The sequence below is a fragment of the Aythya fuligula genome, chromosome 33 (genome assembly GCF_009819795.1).
Source record: "Aythya fuligula isolate bAytFul2 chromosome 33, bAytFul2.pri, whole genome shotgun sequence".
Lineage (NCBI taxonomy): Eukaryota > Metazoa > Chordata > Aves > Anseriformes > Anatidae > Aythya > Aythya fuligula.
In genome coordinates, this window is record NC_045591.1 from 631,240 (window position 1) to 657,776 (window position 26,537).

The 26,537-nt window shown below is 55.8% G+C and overlaps 3 protein-coding genes across 12 annotated transcripts in view; 2 read left to right on the top strand and 1 right to left on the bottom strand.

The window, feature by feature from the left end:
- LOC116500231 (zinc finger protein 208-like) overlaps positions 1-26,537 on the bottom strand; it is a 437,615-nt gene that overhangs the window by 304,066 nt on the left and 107,012 nt on the right.
- LOC116500245 (class I histocompatibility antigen, F10 alpha chain-like) overlaps positions 1-26,537 on the top strand; it is a 51,816-nt gene that overhangs the window by 11,325 nt on the left and 13,954 nt on the right. For 5 of the 8 annotated variants that reach the window (XM_032205163.1, XM_032205164.1, XM_032205162.1 and 2 more), the window contains exons 6-7: positions 8,408-8,489; positions 11,527-11,657. In XM_032205163.1, the coding sequence (XP_032061054.1) occupies positions 8,408-8,489; positions 11,527-11,657 (213 nt within the window). Of the gene's footprint in view, positions 1-8,407; positions 8,490-11,526; positions 11,658-17,825; positions 18,102-18,195; positions 18,469-18,550; positions 18,653-18,796; positions 18,830-19,001; positions 19,035-19,229; positions 19,349-24,397; positions 24,453-26,537 lie in introns of those variants that run through there. The other 3 variants (XM_032205168.1, XM_032205167.1, XM_032205169.1) reach the window with 3 other exon arrangements.
- LOC116500260 (class I histocompatibility antigen, F10 alpha chain-like) lies at positions 270-24,644 on the top strand. 3 transcript variants are annotated; one of them, XM_032205198.1, is made up of 8 exons: positions 270-377; positions 538-801; positions 1,466-1,741; positions 1,836-2,108; positions 2,192-2,293; positions 13,406-13,438; positions 24,166-24,197; positions 24,398-24,644. In XM_032205198.1, the coding sequence occupies exons 1-8, from the start codon at positions 302-304 to the stop codon at positions 24,593-24,595; spliced, it is 1,254 nt and encodes a 417-aa protein (XP_032061089.1). In that variant the 5' UTR covers positions 270-301; the 3' UTR covers positions 24,596-24,644. The 3 variants fall into 3 exon arrangements, with proteins under 3 accessions (XP_032061089.1, XP_032061090.1, XP_032061091.1); XM_032205199.1 differs by lacking the exons at positions 13,406-13,438; positions 24,166-24,197; positions 24,398-24,644 and adding exons at positions 2,438-2,470; positions 2,580-2,612; positions 2,813-3,058; XM_032205200.1 differs by lacking the exons at positions 13,406-13,438; positions 24,166-24,197; positions 24,398-24,644 and adding exons at positions 2,438-2,470; positions 2,813-3,058.

Here is a 26,537-nt window from a genome sequence, read left to right on the forward strand (position 1 = left end):
GCACCACTGCAGCCCACGGCAAGGCCGAGAAACGCGGAGGTTTGGGGGGTGGGCGAAGAGACCTGGGGTGTCCGGGATTTCCCTGTCCCCAGCTCCCCTCCCCCCCGCGCCACTCTCAGCGCTTTCACTTTCGCTTCTGGCAACCTGCGGCACCACGATCTACCCGGCGCCCGGTGACATCACGAGAACAACGGTTACTCATTGGTAGACGCGCGGGGGAGCCGCCAATCGTGTCGCGGGGAGGAGCTGGAGACGCGGGATGACTTCGAGCTCCGCAGGCAGCTCGGGACACAGCGGAGCCATGGGACTGGGACGGGCGGGGGCCCTGGGCCTCGTCCTGGGGCTGCTGCTGGGGGTCCTGGGCGGAGCAGCGAGCGGTGAGTGTGAGTGTGAGTGTGAGTGGAGCCGGGTGCTCCGAGGCCCTGCCCTTCCCTTCCCTTCCCTTCCCTTCCCTTCCCTTCCCTTCCCTTCCCTCTCAGAGCCCTCCGGGCTTGGCCTCCCCTCGGGGCTGCCCCTCAGCTGCCCCTGTTCCCACAGAGCCCCACTCCCTGCGCTATTTCTACACCGCGGTGTCGGACCCGAGCCCGGGGGTGCCGCAGTTCGTGTCCGTGGGGTACGTGGACGGGCACCTCATCGACCACTATGATAGCGAGACCCAGAGGACGGAGCCCCGGGTGGACTGGTTTGCGACCAATATGGATCAGCAGTACTGGGACAAGCAGACTGAGACCTTACGGGGTGCTGAGCAGATTTTCCGCGTGAACCTGAACACACTGCGGGAGCGCTACAACCAGAGCAGGGGTGAGAGCAGGCTGGGCCACAGCTCTGCTGGCTGCAGGAGCAGGTGCTGTGGGAGGGGTGGGGGGGTCCCCAGCCCCACTGAGGCCTGGCCCTTCCCCCACGCTACTGCCCCAGCCCTGGCCGTGCTGTTTGGTCCTTGTGTGGTGTTGCTGTCATGGGGCTCCCAGCTCCCCTGTGCCAGCCCCACGATGCTCCTGGTGCCTTCTCCCACACCCAGAGGGGTGCTTCCAGATCAAACCCAGCCTCTTGCCACCCCCACGCTGCTCAGTACCCCATGTCCAAGAGCTGGGGGGCTCCAGGCCATCCTATCCCAGCCCTTCCACATCCTCACAGCAGTCACAACCCCCAGACCTAGAGGGGCTCTTGATACCATTGTCCCAGCCCCTTGTTTTTCCATGATGCCTCAGGCCCCTACCCCAAAACCTAAGGGATTCCCCCCACCCCATCTCAGCTCCTGGTCACCTCACAGCATTGACAACTCCATACAAGGCCCTTGCTACCCCAAAGTACTGTGGTGCTGGGCCCCAGCCCAGTCTTGCAGGGATGCAGCACTCTGGGACAGGGCAGTGTGTGGCACCCGCATGCACTGCCAGTGGGGTCTGCACCTCGTTAAAAGGCCAGGACTGTGGCTGCCCCTCACCCCCTGTCCCTCATTGTGTTTCAGGGTCTCACACGTTGCAGCACGTGTATGGCTGTGACCTCCTTGAGGATGGTAGTATTAGGGGGTTTGACCAGTATGGCTATGAAGGAAGAGAATTCATTGCCTTTGACAAAGACACAGAGACGTACACTGCAGCAGACGCTAGGGCACAAATCACCAAGAGGAAGTGGGAGGAGGATGGGACTGTTGCGGAGCAGATGAAGCACTACCTGGAGAACACCTGCATTGAGTGGCTGAGGAAACATGTGAGCTATGGGAAGGACGTGCTGGAGAGGAGAGGTGAGGCTGAGGGGGGATGCAGCACCAGGCTGTAAGCAGGAGCAGGGCCAGTGCAGGGAGCTCAGCCTGGCCCTTTTATCCACCCCCTCCCCAGAGCGCCCTGAGGTCCGAGTGTCAGGGATGGAGGCCGACAAGATCCTGACCTTGTCCTGCCGTGCTCACGGCTTCTACCCGCGACCCATCTCCATCAGCTGGCTGAAGGATGGCATGGTCCAGGAGCAGGAGACAAAGAGGGGGAGCACCGTGCCCAACAGTGATGGCACCTACCATGCCTGGGCCACCATCGATGTCCTGCCGGGGGACAGGGACAAGTACCAGTGCCGCGTGGAGCATGCCAGCCTGCCCCAGCCCAGCCTCTTCTCATGGGGTGAGCCCAGCAGCAGGGATTGCGTGGGACTGGGATGTTCAGGGGTTCTCCCTTCCCCTGCTGATGGCCCTAATTTCCTCCAGAGCCACAGTCCAACCTGATCCCCATCGTGGCGGGTGTGGCTGTCGCTGTCGTGGCTGTCATCGCTGCCCTGGCTGGATTTGCTGTCTGGAAGAGCAAGCAGGGTAATGTGCCTGGGTGGGCAATGCAGCGGGGTGCGGGAGGAAGGCAGGGTCTGGAGCGGCTGTATGAGGAGCTGGGGCACCTTTGGGAGACCCCCAGCGTGGCCGTGACATGTGGCTGGTGCTGATGCCTCTTTCTGTCTGCAGGGAAGAAGGAGAAGGGCTACAACATGGCGCCAGGTAAGTGACAGAGGCAGCAATGTCCCCAGCGTCTGCCCATCACTGGGGCAGTCTTGGGGCTCTTGGTTTCTCTTTCTTTTTGTTTTTCACGGCTGCTTCTCTTTTGCAGGCAGCGAAGGGGGATCCGACAGCTCGAGCGCAGGTACAGAATTAGGCTGGGGCTTAAGGCAGGAACCCCAGGGAGGTTTTGGGGTCCCAACTTGTCATGTCCCCCTGTGGTACCTGCAGTCAGGGTGTTGCTGTGCCCAACTGATCCGTGGCTTCCCTGGGGAAACTCTCGGAGTAGAAGGTTTATGATGAAGATGTGGCTCCATATGACGCTGCCTCTTTTTGTCCCTGCAGGGAGCAACCCCAGTGTCTAACCACTCTACTTCAGCCCCTGAGGGACCAGAAGGCCCCCTGTGCACTCTGTGCTGCAGCTGGATATGGACCCGTTCCCTCAACCTCTCGCATCTCCAATCATCTACCTCAAGAGCAAAGCCAGAGCACAATTGGCTATGCACACCTTCAAATAAAGGAAACAGCCCAATGATTTGCTGATTTGCCACAAAGCGTACCTGGTGTCTGACCTGGAGTGGCAGGTGGGAGTGGGCGGGCAAGGTGCTCCTATCCTGGCCTGGTGTGTCAGGGTTGCCCAGAGAAGCTGCATGGGGAAGTTGGGGAGGCATCAATGGAGGCTGGGAGCTGCATGCAGAAAGAGCTCAGCACATTGATTCTGCGTGTCAGTACAGCAGGTGCCTCTTCTCTCTGGTAGAATTTGTTTGCCAGGACTTGTCACGAGAAAGAGAATCACAGAGGGGCTGCGGTTGAATGGGAGCCACAAGGATCACTGGGTCCAAATCGTATGTCCTCAAAGGACCACCCAAAAAATCAGACCCTGCTAATGAGAGTGTTAGCCAACTGCTTGAACTCTGGTAGGCACGATGCTGTGATATATCCCCTGTGGAGCTTGTTCCAGTGCCTGACCACCCTGTCAGTGAAGAACCTTTTTGTGATATCAAGCCTGAACCATCCCGGTTGAAGCTTCAAGCCATCTCCTCAGGTCCTATCGCTGGTTGCTGTGAGAATTAAAGTAGTGTCTTTGCAGTAGAAACTTCCACTAACCTTGCATATTCAAAAGTGATTGTTCAGGCTTAACAGTGGGGAGTATGGTTGCCATGGTAATGGTTGGTCAAATAAAACTGTACCTACCTGGTATAGTAATAAGTGTCGAGTAGTTTGTGAACCTGTAGCACTCAGCCAATGAGAAAGTGGGGGAGGAATCAAGTGTCAGCTAATAGGGAATATAAGGTTATGATATACCTGAAGCATGTCCAACATTGCAATTGCAAAAATGCTGCTTCAGTGAGATCCTCTCCTGAGCCTGTGTTATTGGCTGCAGATTGTTTCTCACAAATTTGGGCTGCAAGGCCTCTCCACCCTTGATGGAATCCACAGATCCTCCCAGTCCCGTGTCATTTATCAACAACTTGATTGACAAATGTATTGACCAGTTTATGAATACCACATCTCAAGTGGACAATGCAATAGATTGCTGGTATTGTTAAAAAACAAACAAACAAAACCACTCGATACTGAATTCTAGTGCTTAGTAAAACCAATCCATGAAACATTTTGGTATCAACCCGAGTCATCGTACTTATTCCCTGATGCTCTAAATTATCAGCCACAGCCTGTCAAAGCAAGCTCATGTAGCTGTCCAATAGAAAGTTGGGATTCCTTACCCCGTGTGCAATGAGCCTATCCTCACACTAGGTGGAGATATTGTCTATTTCAGTATTGCACAAGTTCCTCAAGGCCTGGATCATCTTGCCCTTGCCTTGAAACACAGATTTTACAGCTTTTACCACAACACAAAGTTAACAATACAAACTTAAATTGTTACTGGCATCAATACCCCATCACATCAATACTGGCCCCATGGTGCATTACAGTGCACCAGCAATTCAGTGCGGGTGGGAATAACAAGCAGTTGTAATTACAGCTGATATTACAAGCACACCCCAGTGGGGCTGCTTTTGTAATGTCACAGCACAGGATCTTGTCTTGACGCTGACCTGAAATCCTCATCGTCCTGTGACAACGAATCAACAGTTACCATCAAAGGTGCTTTTAATGGTTTGAAGTCCTCGAATCTTGCATGGAAGTTCAGCAATAAAAATTGCCAAAGATGCTCGAATTTTACTGTTCTTTACTTTACACGCTATTCTACCTGCTCCAACCCACATCAGTTGGTTGCTGGACACCACGGGCTGGGCTGGGCTGGATTGGGGTGAGTTAAGGGATGGCAGGAGCCTGCCTACCTCCTCCAGCTGCTGCAGCCCAGAACCCTCCTGCCTGGTCACTGGAACCAGTACAGAGCAGGACAGGCAGGAACACCCAGTGCCATCCGGCCCAGATGTTGGAGCCCAGCCAGGTGCCCAGGGACCTGGCACTTCTGCTCAGGCTGAGGTTAGCAGCTGCCACTTTCTGAGGGTCAGCCAGCAGCCAAGCTGAGCACAGGTCCCACGGACAGACACATGGACAGACACACACACGCGCACAGACGCACAGAGACTCTTGACCCCAGCAGCCAGCACCAGGCCCATGGGCTGTGACTCACCACCCTACACCAGCTGCTGGCACTGAGCCCTGCACTGGCCTCACTCACCCTCACCCCAGTCCCTAAACTGAAGAAAATATTTAATGAGAAGTTACAAGAAGACAGGATAGAGTGGTGATTGGGCACAGCGCTCAGCCAGACAAGGTCTGATGGGTCCTATTTCACACACAGCTGGCCCCTTTCCTTCCTTTTCTGCCTCTGTAGATCTTTGTTCCTTCTGCTCCCCTGCCCTGCACATCCCCCACCAGTCCCACACCACTCCCAGTCCAAGGTGCTCCTGGTTCACATCTTATCAGTTGCAAAGTCCAGGCTGATCTTCCTGGAAGCTGTGCCTCTGCTCGCTTGCTTGCCAACACGGAGTATGATGGGGACGTTCCTTTCTTGTCACCGTGCCCATGTTGGTTCTGTCAGGTCTGTGTCCAGCTAGAGGTTGGTTTCTGCTTGCTTTTCCCCTTTTCCATTGGTATCCAATGCATAAGGTCTCCAAATAACCTTGTTGGAAGAAACACTCTCACTCTCCCATGCCCCCACCAGTCAGTATGAGTGACCAGCTTTGGTTCTCACCACTGCTGCCCAGTCAGGCTTATGTCCCCTTCAGGTCTTCTTTATGGCTTACTCTTTTTCTTATTATCCCTCATCCCAATGAAGGAGGTCCTTGGCCAGATTCCCCTAGGGAGCAGACACTCGCCTTCCACACGCCCTTACAGCCTGCCTGGACTGCACAGCAAGCAGTATCTTGGACTACTGCAGCAGGAGCCATGTTGGAGCAGGCCATGGGAGGTGATCCTTCGATTCTGCTCAGTGCTGGTGAGGCCACCCCTGGGGCACTGGGCCCAGTGCTGGGCTCCCCAGCACAAGAGAGACCTGGAGAGAGTTCAGCGAGGGTCATGAAGGCGACGAGGGTGCTGGAGCACAGGGGGCTCCATCAGAGCACCAGGAAATGGTGCAGAGAAGGGTGACGAAGCTGGTGAGGGGCCTGGAGAACAAGTCCTACGAGGAGCGGCTGAGGGAGCTGGGCTTGTTCAGCCTGGAGAAGAGGAGGCTCAGGGGCGACCTTATCGCTCTTTTTAGGTACCTCAAGGGAGGCTGTAGCGAGGTGGGGGTTGGCCTGTTCTCCCACGTGCCTGGTGACAGGACGAGGGGGAATGGGTTTAAGTTGAGCCAGGGGAGTTTTAGGCTAGATGTTAGGAAGAACTTCTTCACTGAAAGGGTTGTGAGGCACTGGAACAGGCTGCCCAGGGAAGTGGTGGAGTCACCATCCCTGGAAGTCTTCAAAAGACGTTTAGATGTAGAGCTTAGGGATATGGTTTAGTGGAGGGCTGTTAGAGTTAGGTTGGAGGTTGGACTCGATGACCTTGAGGTCTCTTCCAACCTAGAAAATTCTGTGATTCTGTGATTCTGTGAAATTCTCATGGTGTGGGCAACCAAATGCTGGCACAGGTTGGTGGGTCTGCATCCTTGGGCATATTCAAAAGCCTCATGGGCACAGCCATGGACAACTGGCCCTGAGTTACCCTGCCCTGCCTGGTCTGTGGGTGGAGGACAGGAGGTGGAGATGGAGATGGCCCCCAGTGGGGTCCTGCCCGATGCCAGCTGCCACCGCTCCTGGGGTCAGCCCTGATGGGGACACATCCTGAGTGCCCCTTTACTGAGTGGGTGACTCTTGCTCTCCCCGAGCGCTGCTGCTGCCCACGGCAGGGCTGAGAAACGTGGGGGTTTGGACGGGGGGGGGGGGGGGGGAGGAGACCGGGTGTGGCCGCGATTTCCCTGTCCCCAGCCCCACCCCTTCCGCGCTGTCTGCAGCACTTTCACTTTCGCTTCTGGTCACGTGGGGGACCGCGATCTACCCGGCGCCTGGTGACGTCACGAGAACATCGGATAGTCATTGGTAGAAGCGCGGCAGAGCCACCAATCGCGTCGCGGGGCGGGGCCGGAGCCGTTAGATGCCTTCGAGCTCTGGAGGCAGGTCGGGGCACAGCGGAGCCGGGGCACAGCGGAGCCATGGCACCGAGATGGGTGGGGGTCCTGTTCCCTGGCCTGGGGCTGCTGCTGTTGCTGGGGGTCCTGGGCGGAGCAGCGAGCGGTGAGTGGGAGTGGAGCCGGGTGCCCCGAGGCCCGGGCCTCCGATCCCCTCCTCTCCCTTTCCCCTCTCGGAGCCCTCCGGGCTCGGCCTCCCCTCCGGACTGCCCCTCAGCCGCCCCTGTTCCCGCAGAGCCCCACTCCCTGCGCTATTTCTACACCGCGGTGTCGGACCCAAGCCCGGGGGTGCCACATTTCATGATCATGGGGTACGTAGATGGGCACCTGATCGACCGCTATGACAGCGAGACCCGAAGGGATGAGCCTGGTGCAGGCTGGATTGCGGGCAATACGGATCAGCAGTACTGGGACAGGGAGACTGAGATCTCACAGAGCAATGAGCAGATTTTCCGCGTCGACCTTGGCATACTGCGGGAGCGCTACAACCAGAGCAGGGGTGAGAGCGGGCCGGGCCACAGCTCTGCAGGCTGTGGGAGCGGACGCCATGGGAGGGGTGCGGGGGTCCGCAGCCCCACTGAGGCCTGGCCCTACCCCTATGCTACTGCCCTAGCCCTGGCCATCCTGTTTGGTCCCTGGCTGCTGTTGCTCTCATGGGGATCCCACCAACCCTGTCAAAGCCCCATGATGCTCCTGGTGTCTTGTTCCACACCCAGAGAGGTGCTTCCAGACACAACCCAGCCCCTTGCCATGCCCATGCTGCACAAAACCCCCTGTCTCAGAGCTGGGGGGCTCCAGGCCACCCCCTCCCAGCCCTTCCACATCCCCACAGCAGTCAGGACCCACAGAGCCAGAGGGGCTCCTGCCCCCATTGTCCCAGCCCCTTGCTTTTCCCATGGTGCTTCAGGCCTCCACCCCAAACCCTGACGGATTCCCCCAACCCTAAATCAGCTCCTGGTCACCTCACAGCATTGACAACCCCGTACAAGGCCCTTGCTGCCCGCAAGAACTGTGGTGCTGGGCCCCAGCCAAGTCTTTCATGGATGTAGAACTCTGGGACAGGGCAGTGTGTGGCACATGCATGCGCTGCCAGTGGGGTCTGCACCTCATCAAAGGGCCAGGACTGTGGCAGCAACACACCCCCTGTCCCTCGTTGTGTTTCAGGGTCTCACACATGGCAGAACATGTATGGCTGTGACCTCCTCGAGGATGGTAGTATTAGGGGGTTTGATCAGTATGGCTATGAAGGAAGAGACTTCATTGCCTTGGATGAAGACACACTGACGTACACTGCAGCAGATACTGGGGCACAAATCACCAAGAGGAAGTGGGAGGAGGATAGCACTTATGTTGAGCAGATGAAGTACTACCTGGAGAACACCTGCATTGAGTGGCTGAGGAAATACGTGAGCTATGGGAAGGACGTGCTGGAGAGGAGAGGTGAGGCTGAGGGGGGATGCAGCACCAGGCTGGATGCAGGAGCAGGGCCAGTGCAAGGAGCTCAGCCTGGCCCTTGCTGCCACCCCCCTCCCCAGAGCGCCCCGAGGTCCGAGCCTCTGGGATGGAGGCCAACGAGATCCTGACCTTGTCATGCTGCGCTTATGGCTTCTACCCGCGACCCATCTCCATCAGCTGGCTGAAGGATGGCGTGGTCCAGGAGCAGGAGACCAAGAAGGGGCGCACTGTGCCCAACAGTGATGGCACCTACCATGCCTGGGCCACCATCGATGTCCTGAAAGGGGACAGGGACAAGTACCAGTGCCGTGTGGAACATGCCAGCCTGCCCCAGCCTGGCCTCTTCTCGTTGGGTGAGCCCAGCAGCATGGGGCATGTGGGTGTGGAGTGCTTTGGGTCTCCCCCTTCTCCTGCTGATGGCCCTAATTTCCCCCAGAGCCACAGTCCAACCTGATCCCCAGGAAGGTGAGGGTGGTTTTTGCTACCGTGGCTGTCATCGCTGCCCTGGCTGGATTTGCTGTCTGTAAGTGCAAGCAGGATAACATGCCTTGGTGGTTGAGGCAGAGGGGTGCAGAAGGAAGGCAGGGGGTGGAGGGGCTGTATGAGGAGCTGGGGCACCTTTGGGAGGCCCCCAGCCTGGCTATGACATGGGGTTGTTGCTGATGCTTTGTTCTGTCTGCATGGAAGAAGGAGAAGGGCTACAACGTGGTGCCAGGTGAGTGACGGAGGCAGCCAAGTCCCCAGCGTCTGCCCATCACTGGGGTAGTCTTGGGGCTCTTGTTTCTCTTGGGGTTCCCAACATAACAGTGCCATATTCCATTTGTGGTGCTGCTGCCCTTCCAACCCAGGAGCTGGCACAAGTGCTCACAACCACTCCTCTCTTGCAGGGAGTAACAGGGGATCCAACAGCTCAAACGCAGGTAAAGGATGAGGCTGTGGGTTAAAGCAGGAGACCCAGGGATGTTTTGGGGTCCCCCTGTGTGTACCTGCAATCAGGGTGTTGCTGTGCCCAACTGATCTGTGGCTTCCCTGAGGAAACTCTCAGAGTAGTAGTTTGGGATGTAGATGTGGCCCCATATGACGCTGTCTCTGTTCCTGCAGGGAGCAACCCCAGTGTCTAACCACTCTACTTCAGCCAGTGAGGGACCAGAAGGCCCCCTGTGTACTTTGTACTGCAGCTGGATGTGGTCCCATTCCCTCAACCTCTTGCATCTCCAATCAGCTACCACAAGAGCAAATCCACAGCGTAATTGCATGTGCAAAGCCTTCAAACAAAAGAAACAGCCCCATGATTTGCTGATTCACCACAAAGCATGCCTGGTGTCTGATCTGGAGTGGCGTGTGGGAGCGGATGGGCAAGGTGCTCCTATCCTGGCCTGGTGGGTCAGGGTTGCCCAGAAAAGCTGCATGGGGAAGTTTGGGAGGCATCGATGGAGGCTGGGAGCTGCATGCAGAAAGAGCTCAGCACACTGAGCCTACGTGTCAGTACAGCAGGGGCCTCTTCTGTCTGGGTGAATTTGTTTGCCGGGACTGGTGAGGAGAAAGAGAATCACAGAGGGGCTGGGGTTGGATGGGAGCCACAAGGATCACTGGGCCCAACTCCTGGGTCCTCAAAGGAACACCCAAAAAATCAGACCCTGTGTCTGAGAGTATTAGCCAACTGCTTGAACTCTGGTAGGCACGATGCTGTGATATATCCCCTGTGGAGCTTGTTCCAGTGCCTGACCACCCTGTCAGTGAAGAACCTTTTCCTGATATTAAGCCTGAAGCTTCCCAGTTGCAGCTTCAAGTCATCTCCTCAGGTCCTAATCGCTGGTCGCTGTGAGAATTATAGTAGTGTCTTTGCAGTAGAAACTTCCACTAACCTTGCATATTCAAAAGTGATTGTTCAGGCTTAACAGTGGGGAGTATGGTTGCCATGGTAATGGTTGGTCAAATAAAACTGTACATACATGGTATAGTAATAAGTGTCGAGTAGTTTGTGAACCTGTAGCACTCAGCCAATGAGAAAGTTGGGGAGGAATCAAGTGTCAGCTAATAGGGAATATAAGGTTATGATATACTTGCAGGATGCCCACCATGGCAATCACAAAAATGCTGCTTCAATGAGATCCTCGCCTGAGCCTGTGTTATTGGCTGCAGATTGTTTCTCACAAATTCGGGGCTCGTCCGGGATCCAGTCGCCTTCTGAGTAGCCCCATTATCAGTGCAGTTAGAAGGCATGCCCTGCTGCTTTCAGCCTGTGCCTTGGTGACGGTGGTTCTGCAGAGAGCTGACGAAGAACGGAGGCTGGTTAAGAAGACAGGATGGATGAAGAGTTAGGGAAGAAAGCAAGGCAGGCACTCTGGCTTCGAGAACTGACCCAGTAACTATGCACAGACCATGGTAAGAAATATGAAGCATTGCCTTGGGGGTCAGGCAAGATACTGTGTGAAGTGAGTGTGGAGCCCTGATCCATGGTCCCATAGGTCCACGAGGGGCACAGCCGGAGATGGTTGAAGCAAGAGTAGAAGTGAGAAAGGAAGAGTCTCAGGGAAATCCGGTGTATGGTGTTCCCTTACACAGTAAAGAGCTCAGCAGTACACCGGGGAATCTGGTTAACCCGTTAGTTAAGCCGGAAGCCCGGTCGCCGCACCGCCCGCAGTGCTTTCACTTTCGCTTCTGGCAACCTGCGGCACCGCGATCTACCCGGTGCCCGGTGACGTCACGAGAATACCGGTTACTCATTGGTAGACGCGCGGGGGAGCCGCCAATCGCGTCGTGGGACAGGGGCCGGAGCCTTGGGATGGCTTCGAGCTCCGGCGGCAGCTCGGGGCCCAGCGGAGCCATGGGACTGGGATGGGCGGGGGCCCTGGGCCTCGTCCTGGGGCTGCTGCTGGGGGTCCTGGGCGGAGCAGCGAGCGGTGAGTGGGGCCGGGCCCTCCCGGCACCGGGACCCCCGGGGCCTCCCCTTCCCCTCCGGAGCCCTCCGGGCTCGGCCTCCCCTCGGGGCTGCCCCTCTCAGCCGACCCTGTCCCCGCAGAGCCCCACTCCCTGCGCTATTTCTACGCTGGGTTGTCGGACCCGAGCCCGGGGGTGCCGCAGTTCGTGGCCGTGGGGTACGTGGACGGGGAGGTCTTCGTGCGCTATGACAGCGAGACCAGGAGGACGAATGCGATGATGAAGTGGAGGGCAGCCATCGATGACCAGCAGTATTGGGAGGCAAACACCCAGAACTTTCAGAACGCTGAGCAGGTTTTCCGCATGAACCTGGAAACGCTGCGGGAGCGCTACAACCAGAGCAGGGGTGAGAGCAGGCTGGGACACAGCTCTGCAGGCTGCGGGAGCAGGCGCTGTGGGAGGGGTGGGATGGTCCCCAGCCCAACACTACTGCCCCAGCCCTGGACATACTGATCAGTCCCTGGCTGGTGTTGCTGTCATGGGGCTCCCAGCTGCCCTGTCCCAGCACCACAATGCTCCGGGTGCCTTGTCCAACACCCAGAGGAGTGCTTCCAGACACAACCCAGCCTCTTGCCATGCCCACACATCTCAGAACACCCTGTCCCAGAGTAGGGGGGCTCCAGGTCACGCCATCCCAGCCCTTCCACATCCTCACAGCAGTCAGGACCCCCAGAGCAAGAGGGTCTCCTGCCCCCATTGTCCCAGCCCCTTGCTTTCCCCACGGTGCTTCAGGCCCCCACCCCAAACCTTGAGGGATTTCCCCACCCCATCTCAGCTCCTGGTCACCTCACAGCATTGACACCCCTGTACAAGGCCCTTGCTGCCCCAAGGTACTCTGGTGCTGGGGCCCAGTCCAGACTTTTAGGGATGCAACACTCTGGGACAGTGCAGTATGTGGCACCCGCATGCACTGCCAGTGGGGTCTGCACCTCATTAAAGGGCCAGGACTGTGGCTGCCCCTCACACCGTGTCCCTCGTTTTTTTTCAGGGTCTCACACAGTGCAGCGCATGTATGGCTGTGACCTTCTCAAGGATGGTAGTATTAGGGGGTTTGATCAGTATGGTTATGAAGGGACAGACTTTCTTGCCTTGGATGAAGACATGCTGACGTACACTGCAGTGGACGCTGCAGCACAAATCACCAAGAGGAAGTGGGAGGAGGATGGGACTGTTGCTGAGCGCAGGAAGTACTACCTGGAGAACACCTGCATTGAGTGGCTGAGGAAATACATGAGCTATGGGAAGGACGTACTGGAGAGGAGAGGTGAGGCTGACGGGGGGATGCAGCACCAGGCTGTAAGCAGGAGTAGGGCCAGTGCAGGGAGCTCAGCCTGGCCCTTGCTGCCACCGCCTCCCCAGAGCGCCCTGAGGTCCGAGTGTCCGGGATGGAGGCCGACAAGATCCTGACCTTGTCCTGCCGTGCTCACGGCTTCTACCCGCGACCCATCTCCATCAGCTGGCTGAAGAGCGGTGTGGTCCAGGAGCAGGAGACCAAGAGGGGCAGCATCGTGCCTAACAGTGATGGCACCTACCATGCCTGGGCCACCATCGATGTCCTGCCGGGGGACAGGGACAAGTACCAGTGCCGTGTGGAGCACGCCAGCCTGCCCCAGCCCGGCCTCTTCTCATGGGGTGAGCCCAGCAGCATGGGATGCATGGGACTGGGATGTTCAGGGGCTCCCCCTTCTCCTGCTGATGGCCCTAATTTCCCCCAGAGTCACAGTCCAACCTGATCCCCATCGTGGCGGGGGTGGCTGTTGCTGTCATGGCTGTCATTGCTGCCCTGGCTGGATTTGCTGTCTGGAAGAGGAGGCAGGGTAATGTGCTTGTGCGGGTGAGGCAGAGGGGTGTGGGAGGAAGACAGGGGCTGGAGGGGCTGTATGAGGAGCTGGGACACCTTTGGGAGGCCCCCAGCCTGGCCGTGACATGTGGCTGTTGCTGATGCTTTGTTCTGTCTGCAGGGAAGAAGGGGAAGGGCTACAACGTGGCGCCAGGTGACAGTGGCAGCAATGTCCCCAGCGTCTGCCCATCACTGGGGCAGTCTTGGGGCTCTGGTTTCTCTTGGGGTTCCCAGCACAGCAGTGCCATGTTCCACTTGTGGTGCTGCTGCCCTTCCTGTGCCTGCTCCTGGGCTGGGGCTAACGGCCATTTCTCTTTTGCAGGCAGCGAAGGGGGATCCAACAAAGCAAGCACAGGTATGAGGCTGGGGGTTAAGGCAGGAGCCCCAGGGATGTTTTGGGGTCCCAGCTTCTCATGTCCCCCTGTGGTACCTGCAATCAGGGTGTTGCTGTGCCCGACTGATCCGTGGCTTCCCTGGGGAAACTCTCAGAGTAGCAGGTTTGGGATGAAGATGTGGCCCCATATGATGCTGTCTCTTCTTGTCCCTGCAGGGAGCAACCCCAGTGTCTAACCGCTCTGCTTCAGCCCATGAGGGACCAGACAGTCCACGTGCACTCTGTGCTGCAGCTGGATGCAGCCTCATTCCCTCAACCTCTCCCATCTCCAATCAGCTACCTCAAGAGCAAAGCCAGAGCACAATTGGCTATGCACACCTTCAAACAGAGGAAACAGCCCAATGATTTGCTGATTTGCCACAAAGCGTGCCTGGTGTCTGACCTGGAGTGGCGGGTGGGAGTGGGTGGGCAAGGTGCTCCTATCCTGGCCTGGTGGTTCAGGGTTGCCCAGAGAAGCTGCATGGGGAAGTTGGGGTAGCATCAATGGAGGCTGGGAGCTGCATGCAGAAAGAGCTCAGTACAGTGAGCCTGCGCGTCAGTACAGCAGGGGCCTCTTCTGTCTGGGTGAATTTGTTTGCCGGGACTGGTGAGGAGAAAGAGAATCACAGAGGGGCTGGGGTTGGATGGGAGCCACTAGATCACTGGGTCCAACTCCTGGGTCCTCAAAGGAACACCCAAAAAATCAGACCCTGCTAATTGAGAGTGTTAGCCAGCTGCTTGAACTCTGGTAGGCACGATGCTGTGATATATCCCCTGTGGAGCTTGTTCCAGTGCCTGACCACCCAGTCAGTGAAGAACCTTTTCCTGATATTAAGCCTGAACCTTCCCAGTTGCAGCTTCAAGCCATCTCCTCAGGTCCTAATCGCTGGTTGCTGTGAGAATTAAAGTAGTGTCTTTGCAGTAGAAACTTCCACTAACCTTGCATATTCAAAAGTGCTTGTGCAGGCTTAACAGTGGGGGGAATGGTTGCCATGGTAATGGTTGGTCAAATAAAACTGTACATACATGGTATAGTAATAAGTGTCGAGTATTTTGTGAACCTGTAGCACTCAGCCAATGAGGAAACAGGGGAGGAATCAAGTGTCAGCTAATAGGGAATATAAGATTATGATATACTTGCAGGATGCCCACCATGGCAGTCACAAAAATGCTGCTTCAATGAGATCCTCGCCTGAGCCTGTGTTATTGGCTGCATATTGTTTCTCCCAAATTTGGGCTGCAAGGCCTCTCCACCCTTGATGGAATCCACAGATCCTCCCAGTCCCGTGTCATTTATCAACAACTTGATTGACAACTGTATTGACCAGTTTATGAATACCACATCTCAAGTGGACAATGCAATAGATTGCTGGTATTGTTAAAAAACAAACAAACAAACAAAACCACTCGATACTGAATTCTATTGCTTAGTAAAACCAATCCATGAAACATTTTGGTATCAACCCAAGTCATCCTACTTATTCCCTGATGCTCTAAATTATCAGCCACAGCCTGTCAAAGCAAGCTCATGTAGCTGTCCAATAGAAAGTTGGGATTCCTTACCCCGTGTGCAATGAGCCTATCGTCACACTAGGTGGAGATATTGTCTATTTCAGTATTGCACAAGTTCCTCAAGGCCTGGATCATCTTGCCCTTGCCTTGAAACACAGATTTTACAGCTTTTACCACAACACAAAGTTAACAATAGAAACTTAAATTGTTACTGGCATCAATACCCCATCACATCAATACTGGCCCCATGGTGCATTACAGTGCACCAGCAATTCAGTGCGGGTGGGAATAACAAGCAGTTGTAATTACAGCTGATATTACAAGCACACCCCAGTGGGGCTGCTTTTGTAATGTCACAGCACAGGATCTTGTCTTGACGCTGACCTGAAATCCTCATCGTCCTGTGACAACGAATCAACAATTACCATCAAAGGTGCTCTTAATGGTTTGAAGTCCTCGAATCTTGCATGGAAGGTCAGCAATAAAAATTGCCAAAGATGCTCGAATTTTACTGTTCTTTACTTTACACGCTATTCTACCTGCTCCAACCCACATCAGTTGGTTGCTGGACACCACGGGCTGGGCTGGGCTGGATTGTGGTGAGTTAAGGGATGGCAGGAGCCTGACTACCTCCTCCAGCTGCTGCAGCCCAGAACCCTCCTGCCTGGTCACTGGAACCAGTACAGAGCAGGACAGGCAGGAACACCAAGTGCCATCCTGCCTAGAATTTGGAGCCCAGCGGGGTGCCCAGGGACCTGGCACTTCTGCTCAGGCTGAGGTTAGCAGCTGCCACTTTCTGAGGGTCAGCCAGCAGCCAAGCTGAGCACAGGTCCCATGGACAGACACACAGAGACTCTTGATCCCAGCAGCCAGCACCAGGATCATGGGCTGTGACTCACCACCCTACACCAGCTGCTGGCACTGAGCCCTGCACTGGCCTCACTCACCCTCACCCCAGTCCCTAAACTGAAGAAAATGTTTAATGAGAAGTTACAGGAAGACAGGATAGAGTGGTGATTGGGCACAGCGCTCAGCCAGACAGGGTCTGATTGGTCCTATTTCACACACGGCTGGCCCCTTTCCTTCCTTTTCTGCCTCTGTAGATCTTTGTTCCTTCTGCTCCCCTGCCCTGCACATCCCCCAGCCACTCTCCTTCCACACGCCCTTACAGCCTGCCTGGGCTGCACAGCAAGCAGGGTCCTGGGCTGCAGCAGGAGCCGTGTTGGAGCAGGCCAAGGGGACTTGGGGGGGCGAAGAGACCGAGTGTGGCTGCGGATTCTCTGTCCCCAGCCCCTTCCCCCCCTCGCTGTCCGCAGCGCTTTCACTTTCGCTCTTGTCACTTGGGGGGCCGCCATCTGCAGGGTGACGTCACAAAAACAACGGATGGTCATTGGTAGATTTGCAGAGGAGCCGCCAATCGCTTCGCGGGGCGGAGCGAAACCTGAAAGGCAGCGTGTTTCAAATTCTGGAGGCAGCTCGGGGCACAGTTAAGCCATGCGACCGGGACAGGCGGGTCCCTGGGCCAGTGCCCGGGGCTGCTGCTCCTGCTGCTGCTGCTGCTGCTGCTACTGCTGCTGGGGGTCCTGGGCGGAGCAGCGAGCGGTGAGTGTGAGTGGGGCCGGGCCCTCCTGGCACCGGGAACCCCGGGCCTCCCCTCCCGTCCCCTTCCCCTCTCAGCCCCCTCCGGGCTCGGCCTCCCCTCGGGGCTGCCCCTCTCAGCTGCCCCTGTTCCCGCAGAGCCCCACTCCCTGCGCTATTTCGTCACCGGGGTGTCGGACCCGAGCCCGGGGGTGCCGCAGTTCATGATCACGGGGTACGTGGATGGGCACCTCATCGACCGCTATGACAGCAAGACCCGGAGGGATGAGCCTGGTGCAGACTGGATTGCGGCCAATACGGATCAGCAGTACTGGGACAGGGAGACTGAGATCTCACAGAGCAATGAGAAGTTTTTCCGCGTGAACCTGGACACTGTGCAGGAGCGCTACAACCAGAGCAGTGGTGAGAGCGGATTGGGCTAAAGCTCTGCAGGCTGTGCTGTGGGAGGGGTGGGGGGATCCGCAGCCCCACTGAGGCCTGGCCCTGGCCCCACGCTACTGTCCCAGCCCTGGCCGTGCTGTTCGGTCCCTGTGTGGTGTTGCTGTCATGGGGCTCCCAGACACCCTGTCCCTGCACCACGATGCTCCTGGTGCCTTGTCCCACACCCAGAGGGGTGCTTCCAGACCCAACCCAGCCTCTTGCCACCCCCAAGCTGCTAAGAAACCTCCTGTCCCGGAGCTCGGAAGCTCCAGGTCACGCCATCCCACCCTTCCACATCCCCACAGCAGTCAGGACCCCCAGAGCCAAAGGGGCTCCTGCCCCCATTGTCCCAGCCCCTTGCTTTTCCCATGGTGCTTCAGGCATCCACCCCAAACCCGGACGGATTCCCCCCACCCCAACTCAGCTCCTGGTCACCTCACAGCATTGACAACCCCGTACAAGGCCCTTGTTGCCCCAACATACTGTGGTGCTGGGCCCCAGCCCAGTATTGCAGGGATGCATCAGTCTGAGACAGGGCAGTGTGTGGCACACGCATGCACTGCCAGTAGGGTCTGCACCTCATTAAAGGGCCAGGACTGTGGCAGCCCCTCACCCCCTCTCCCTCATTGTCTTTCAGGGTCTCACACAGTGCAGCACATGTTTGGCTGTGACCTCCTCGAGGATGGTAGTATTAGGGGGTTTGATCAGTATGGCTATGAAGGAAGAGACTTCATTGCCTTGGACAAAGATGCGCTGACGTTCACTGCAGTGGACGCTGCAGCACAAATCACCAAGAGGAAGTGGGAGGAGGATGGGACTGTTGCTGAGCGCAGGAAGTACTACCTGGAGAACACCTGCATTGAGTGGCTGAGGAAATACATGAGCTATGGGAAGGATGTGCTGGAGAGGAGAGGTGAGGCTGAGGGGGGATGCAGCACCAGGCTGGACGCAGGAGCAGGGCCAGTGCAGGGAGCTCAGCCTGGCCCTTTTATCCACCCCCTCCCCAGAGCGCCCTGAGGTCCGAGTGTCTGGGATGGAGGTCGACAAGATCCTGACCTTGTCCTGCCGTGCTCACGGCTTCTACCCGCAACCCATCTCCATCAGCTGGCTGAAGGATGGCATGGTCCAGGAGCAAGAGACCCAGAGGGGGAGCACCGTGCCCAACAGTGACGGCACCTACCATGCCTGGGCCAGCATCGATGTCCTGCCGGGGGACAGGGACAAGTACCAGTGCCGAGTGGAGCATGCCAGCCTGCCCCAGCCCGGCCTCTTCTCATGGGGTGAGCCCAGCAGCAAAGATTGCGTGGGACTGGGATGTTCAGGGGCTCCCCCTTCCCCTGCTGATGGCCCTAATTTCCCCAGAGCTACAGTCCAACCTGATCCCCATTGTGGTGGGGGTGGCTGTTGCTGTCGTGGCTGTCATCGCTGCCCTGGCTGGATTTGCTGTCTGTAAGTGCAAGCAGGGTAACGTGCCTGGGCGGGCGATGCAGAGGGGTGCGGGAGGAAGGCAGTGGCTGTAGGGGCTGTATGAGGAGCTGGGGCACCTTTGGGAGGCCCCCAGCCTGGCCGTGACATGTGGCTGGTGCTGATGCTTTGTTCTGTCTGCAGGGAAGAAGGGGAAGGGCTACAACGTGGCGCCAGGTGAGTTGATGTGGCAGCATTGTCCCCAGCGTCTGCCCATCACTGGGGCAGTCTTGGGGCTCTGGTTTCTCTTGGGGTTCCCAGCACAGCAGTGCCATGTTCCACTTGTCGTGCTGGTGCCCTTCCTGTGCTTGCTCCTGGGCTGGGGCTAACGGCCATTTATCTTTTGCAGGCAGCGAAGGGGGATCCAACAAAGCAAGCACAGGTATGAGGCTGGGGGTTAAGGCAGAAGCCCCAGGGATGTTTTGGGGTCCCAGCTTCTCATGTCCCCCTGTGGTACCTGCAATCAGGGTGTTGCTGTGCCCAACTGATCCGTGGCTTCCCTGGGGAAACTCTCAGAGTAGCAGGTTTGGGATGAAGATGTGGCCCCATATGATGCTGTCTCTTCTTGTCCCTGCAGGGAGCAACCCCAGTGTCTAACCGCTCTGCTTCAGCCCATGAGGGACCAGACGGTCCACATGCACTCTGTGCTGCAGCTGGATGCAGCCTCATTCCCTCAACCTCTCCCATCTCCAGTCAGCTACCTCAAGAGCAAAGCCAGAGCACAATTGGCTATGCACACCTTCAAACAGAGGAAACAGCCCCATGATTTCCATAAAGCATGCCTGGTGTCTGACCTGGAGTGGCAGGTGGGAGTGGGTGGGCAAGGTGCTCCTATCCTGGCCTGGTGGGTCAGGGTTGCCCAGAATAGCTGCATAGGTAAGTTGAGGAGACATCGATGGAGGCTGGGAGCTGCATGCAGAAAGAGCTCAGTACAGTGATTCTGCGTGTCAGTACAGCAGGTGCCTCTTCTCTCTGGTAGAATTTGTTTGCCAGGACTTGTCACGAGAAAGAGAATCACAGAGGGGCTGGGGTTGGATGGGAGCCACAAGGATCACTGGGTCCAAATCGTATGTCCTCAAAGGAACACCCAAAAAATGAGACCCTGCTAATGAGAGTGTTAGCCAACTGCTTGAACTCTGGTAGGCACGATGCTGTGATATATCCCCTGTGGAGCTTGTTCCAGTGCCTGACCACCCTGTCAGTGAAGAACCTTTTTGTGATATCAAGCCTGAACCATCCCGGTTGCAGCTTCAAGCCATCTCCTCAGGTCCTAATCGCTGGTCGCTGTGAGAATTAAAGTAGTGCCTTTGCAGTAGAATCTTCCACTAACCTTGCATATTCAAAAGTGATTGTTCAGGCTTAACAGTGGGGAGTATGGTTGTCATGGTAATGGTTGGTCAAATAAAACTGTACATACATGGTATAGTAATAAGTGTCACGTAGTTTGTGAACCTGTAGCACTCAGCCAATGAGGAAACGGGGGGAATCAAGTGTCAGCTAATAGGGAATATAAGGTTATGATATACTTGCAGGATGCCCACCATGGCAATCACAAAAATGCTGCTTCAATGAGATCCTCGCCTGAGCCTGTGTTATTGGCTACAGATTGTTTCTCACAAATTTGGGCTGCAAGGCCTCTCCACCCTTGATGGAATCCACAGATCCTCCCAGTCCCGTGTCATTTATCAACAACTTGATTGACAACTGTATTGACCAGTTTATGAATACCACATCTCAAGTGGACAATGCAATAGATTGCTGGTATTGTTAAAAAACAAACAAACAAACAAAACCACTCGATACTGAATTCTAGTGCTTAGTAAAACCAATCCATGAAACATTTTGGTATCAACCCAAGTCATCCTACTTATTCCCTGATGCTCTAAATTATCAGCCACAGCCTGTCAAAGCAAGCTCATGTAGCTGTCGAATAGAAAGTTGGGATTCCTTACCCAGTGTGCAATGAGCCTATCCTCACACTAGGTGGAGATATTGTTTATTTCAGAATTGGGCAAGTGCCAGGTGATTTCTTTCTAAGCTGGCACACCTAAGGATTTTCTGTGCCACAATTTAGACCATCTCTTATCACTATGTGTAGATGTTAGCACAGTTCTCTAATTTCTAATTGGTTACATAATGAGCATACTGCTGGTTTGACAAAATCATTCTAGACATCCTCAGAGGGGAAGGGTCTCTAGTTCGGCTGGGGTCTCTCAGCCTAAGGGCATGAATTTGACTATTCTAATGAGGATAGTCCTCATTAGTATTAGAAACTCATACCTTTGTTTTTCAGCCAAGTATTTCTACAAAGTTGATTGGTAGCACATTCAGTCGTATATGTATTGGATGTTTGCTTACCAAATGACCTTTCTGATCAAGTAGGGTTTTTTATGAATCATCCTTTAGATATCCTCAAGGCCTGGATCATCTTGCCCTTGCCTTGAAGCATGGATTTTACAGCTTTTACCACAACACAAAGTTAACAATACAAACATAAATTGTTACTGGCAGCAATACCATGAGGTCCCATGGTGCATTACAATGCACCAGCAATTCAGTGCGGGTGGGAGTAACAAGCAGTTGTAATTACAGCTGATATTACAATCACACCCCAGTGGGGCTGCTTTTGTAATGTCACAGCATAGGATCTTGTCTTGACGCTGACCTGAAATCCTCATCGTCCTGTGAGAACGAATCAACAATTACCATCAAAGGTGCTTTTCATGGTTTCAAGTCCTGGAATCTTACGTGGAAGTTCAGCAATAAAAATTGCCAAAGATGCTCGAATTTTACTGTTCTTTACTTTACACGCTATTCTACCTGCTCCAACCCACATCAGTTGGTTGCTGGACACCACGGGCTGGGCTGGGCTGGATTGTGGTGAGTTAAGGGATGGCAGGAGCCTGGCTATCTCCTCCAGCTGCTGCAGCCCAGAACCCTCCTGCCTGGTCACTGGAACCAGTACAGACCAGTACAGAGCAGGACAGGGACACGTCCTGGGTGCCCCTTTACTGAGTGGGTGGCCCCTGCTGTCCCCGAGCACCACTACAGCCCATGGCAGGTCCGAGAAACGCAGGGGTCTGGGAGAGGGCGAAGAGACCGGGTGGGGCCCGGTGACGACAGGAGAAAACCGGTTACTCATTGGTAGATGCGCGGGGGAGCCGCCAATCGCGTCAAGGGGCGGGGCCGAGGACCGTGGGATGACTTTGAGCTCCGGAGGCAACTCGGGGCACAGTGGAGCCATGGGACCGCGACGGGCGGGGGCCCTTGGCCTCAGCCTGGAGCTGCTGCTGGGGGTCCTGGGCGGAGCAGCGAGCGGTGAGTGGGAGTGGGGCTGGGTCCTCCCGGCACCGGGACCCCCCGGGCCGCCCCTTCTCCTGCTGGGCCCCCTCCAGGATCGGCCTCCCCTCGGGGCTGCCCCTCTCAGCTGCCCCTGTTCCCGCAGAGCCCCACTCCCTGCGCTATTTCTACACCGCGGTGTCGGACCCAAGCCCGGGGGTGCCGCAGTTCATGTCCGTGGGTTACGTGGACGGGCACCTCATCGACCATTATGACAGCGAGACCCGGAGGGATGAGCCTGGTGCAGGCTGGATTGCGGCCAATACGGATCAGCAGTACTGGGACAGGCAGACTGAGACCTTACAGCGGAATGAGAAGGTTTTCCGCGTGGGCCTGGATGCGTTGCAGGAGCGCTACAACCAGAGCAGGGGTGAGAAAGGGCGGGGCCACAGCTCTGCTGGCTGCGGGAGCAGGTGCTGTGGGAGGGGTGGGTTGGTCCCCAGCCCAACACTACTGCCCCAGCCCTGGCCATGCTGATCAGTCCCTGGTTGGTGTTGCTGTCATGGGGCTCCCAGCCACCCTGTCCCAGCCCACAATGCTCCGGGTGCCTTGTCCCACACTCAGAGGGGTGCTTCCAGACACAACCCAGCGCTTTGCCACCTTCATGCTGCTTCATGCTGTCCCGGAGCTAGGGGGCTCCACTTCTTGGCCTTCCACATCTCCACAGCAGTCAGGACCCCCAGAGCCAGAGGGTATCCTGCCCGCATTGTCCCAGTCCCTTGCTATCCCCATGGTGCTTCGGGCCCCCACTCCAAAACCTGAGGGATTTCCCCTACCCCATCTCAGCTCCTGGTCACCTCACAGCATTGACAACCCCATACAAGGCCGTCTCTGCCAGAAAATATTCTGGTGCTGGGCCCCAACCCAGTCTTTCAGGGATGCCTCAGTCTGGGACAGGGCTGTGTGTGGTACCTGCATGCGCTGCCAGTGCGGTCTGCACCTCGTTAAAGGGCCAGGACTGTGGGTGCCCCTCAACACCTGACCCTCATTGTCTTTCAGGGTCTCACACATGGCAGCGAATGTATGGCTGTGACCTCCTTGAGGATGGTAGTATTAGGGGGTTTGAGCAGTATGGCTATGAAGGAAGAGACTTCATTGCCTTGGACAAAGACACGCTGACGTTCACTGCAGCGGACGCTGGGGCACAAATCACCAAGAGGAAGTGGGAGGAGGAAGGGACTTATGCTGAGCGGACAAAGTACTACCTGGAGAACACCTGCATTGAGTGGCTGAGGAAATACGTGAGCTATGGGAAGGATGTGCTGGAGAGGAGAGGTGAGGCTGAGGGGGATGCAGCACCAGGCTGTAAGCAGGAGCAGGGCCAGTGCAAGGAGCTCAGCCTGGCCCTTGCTGCCACCCCCTCCCCAGAGCGCCCTGAGGTCCGAGTGTCAGGGATGGAGGCCAACAAGATCCTGACCTTGTCCTGCCGTGCTCACGGCTTCTACCCGCGACCCATCTCCATCAGCTGGCTGAAGGATGGCATGGTCCAGGAGCAGGAGACCCAGAGGGGCAGCACCGTGCCCAACAGTGATGGCACCTACCATGCCTGGGCCACCATCGATGTCCTACCGGGGGACAGGAACAAGTACCAGTGCTGCGTGGAGCATGCCAGCCTGCCCCAGCCCATCCTCTTCTCATGGGGTGAGCCCAGCAGCAGGGATTTCATGGGACTGGGATGTTCAGGGGCTCCCCCTTCTCGTGCTGATGGCCCTAATTTTCCCCCAGAGCCACAGTCCAACCTGATCCCCATCGTGGTGGGGGTGGCTGTTGCTGTTGTGGCTGTCATCGCTGCCCTGGCTGGATTTGCTGTCTGGAAGAGCAAGCAGGGTAACGTGCCTGGGCAGGTGAGGCAGAGGGGTGCGGGAGGAAGGCAGGGGCTGTAGGGGCTGTATGAGGAGCTGGGGCACCTTTGGGAGGTCCCCCAGCCTGGCCGTGACATGTGGCTGGTGCTGATGCTTTGTTCTGTCTGCAGGGAAGGAGAAGGGCTACAATGTGGCACCAGGTGAGTGACAGAGGTAGCAATGTCCCCAGCTTCTGCCCATCACTGGGGCAGTCTTGGGGCTCTGGTTTTTCTTGGGGTTCCCAACACAGCAGTGCCATGTTCCACTCGTGGTGTTGCTACCCTTCCAATCCAGGAGCTAGCAAAGGTGCTCACAACCACTCCTCTCTTGCAGGTAGTGACGGGGAAACAACAACTCGACCACAGGTACAGAATTAGGCTGGGGGTTCAGGCAGAAGCCCCAGGGAGGTTTTGGGGTCCCGGCTTGTCATGTCCGCTTGTGCCAGCCACACACAGGTTGTTGCTGTGCCCAACTGCTCCGTGGCTTCCCTTGGGAAACTCTCAGAGTAGAAGGTTTATGATGAAGATCTGTCATCATATCACGCTGTCTCTTTTTGTCCCTGCAGGGAGCAACCCCAGTGTCTAACCACTCTACTTCAGCCCGTGAGGGACCAGAAGGCCCCCTGTGCACTCTGTGCTGCAGCTGGATATGGACCCATTCCCTCAACCTCTCGCATCTCCAATCAGCTACCTCAAGAGCAAAGCCAGAGCACAATTGGCTATGCACACCTTCAAACAGAGGAAACAGCCCAATTATTTGCTGATTTGCCACAAAGCGTGCCTGGTGTCTCACCTGGAGTGGCAGGTGGGAGTGGGCAGGCAAGGTGCTGCTATCCTGGCCTGGTGGGTCAGGGTTGCCCAGAGAAGCTGCATGGGGAAGTTGGGGTAGCATCAATGGAGGCTGGGAGCTGCATGCAGAAAGAGCTCAGCACATTGATTCTGCGTGTCAGTACAGCAGGTGCCTCTTCTCTCTGGTAGAATTTGTTTGCCAGGACTTGTCACGAGAAAGAGAATCACAGAGGGGCTGGGGTTGGATGGGAGCCTCTAGGATCACTGGGTCCAAATCCTGGGTCCTCAAAGGAATACCCAAAAAATCAGACCCTGCTAATGAGAGTGTTATCCAACTGCTTGAACTCTGGTAGGCACGTTGCTGTGATATATCCCCTGTGGAGCTTGTTCCAGTGCCTGACCACCCTGTCAGTGAAGAACCTTTTTGTGATATCAAGCCTGAACCGTCCCGGTTGCAGCTTTAAGCCATCTCCTCAGGTCCTATGTCTGGTCACTGTGAGAATTAAAGTTGTGTCTTTGCAGTAGAAAGTTCCACTAACCTTGCATATTCAAAAGTGATTGTGCAGGCTTAACAGTGGAGGGAATGGTTGCCATGGTAATGGTCAAATAAAACTGTACATACATGGTATAGTAATAAGTGTCGCGTAGTTTGTGAACCTGTAGCACTCAGCCAATGAGGAAACAGGGGGGGAATCAAGTGTCAGCTAATAGGGAATATAAGGTTATGATATACTTGCAGGATGCCCACCATGGCAATCACAAAAATGCTGCTTCAATGAGATCCTCGCCTGAGCCTGTGTTATTGGCTGCAGATTGTTTCTCCCAAATTTGGGCTGCAAGGCCTCTCCACCCTTGATGGAATCCACAGATCCTCCCAGTCCCGTGTCATTTATCAACAACTTGATTGACAACTGTATTGACCAGTTTATGAATACCACATCTCAAGTGGACAATGCAATAGATTGCTGGTATTGTTAAAAAACAAACAAACAAAACCACTCGATACTGAATTCTATTGCTTAGTAAAACCAATCCATGAAACATTTTGGTATCAACCCGAGTCATCGTACTTATTCCCTGATGCTCTAAATTATCAGCCACAGCCTGTCAAAGGAAGCTCATGTAGCTGTCCAATAGAAAGTTGGGATTCCTTACCCCGTGTGCAATGAGCCTATCCTCACACTAGGTGGAGATATTGTCTATTTCAGTATTGCACAAGTTCCTCAAGGCCTGGATCATCTTGCCCTTGCCTTGAAACACAGATTTTACAGCTTTTACCACAACACAAAGTTAACAATACAAACTTAAATTGTTACTGGCATCAATACCCCATCACATCAATACTGGCCCCATGGTGCATTACAGTGCACCAGCAATTCAGTGCGGGTGGGAATAAGAAGCAGTTGTAACTACAGCTGATATTACAGTCACACCCCAGTGGGGCTGCTTTTGTAATGTCACAGCATAGGATCTTGTCTTGATGCTGACCTGAAATCCTCATCGTCCTGTGAGAACGAATCAACAATTACCATCAAAGGTGCTCTTAATGGTTTGAAGTCCTGGAATCTTGCATGGAAGGTCAGCAATAAAAATTGCCAAAGATGCTCGAATTTTACTGTTCTTTACTTTACACGCTATTCTACCTGCTCCAACCCACATCAGTTGGTTGCTGGACACCACGGGCTGGGCTGGGCTGGGTTGTGGTGAGTTAAGGGATGGCAGGAGCCAGGCTATCTCCTCCAGCTGCTGCAGCCCAGAACCCTCCTGCCTGGTCACTGGAACCAGTACAGACCAGGACAGAGCAGGACAGGCAGGAACACCAAGTGCCATCCTGCCCAGATGTTGGAGCCCAGCCGGGTGCCCAGGGACCTGGCACTTCTGCTCAGGCTGAGGTTAGCAGCTGCCACTTTCTGAGGG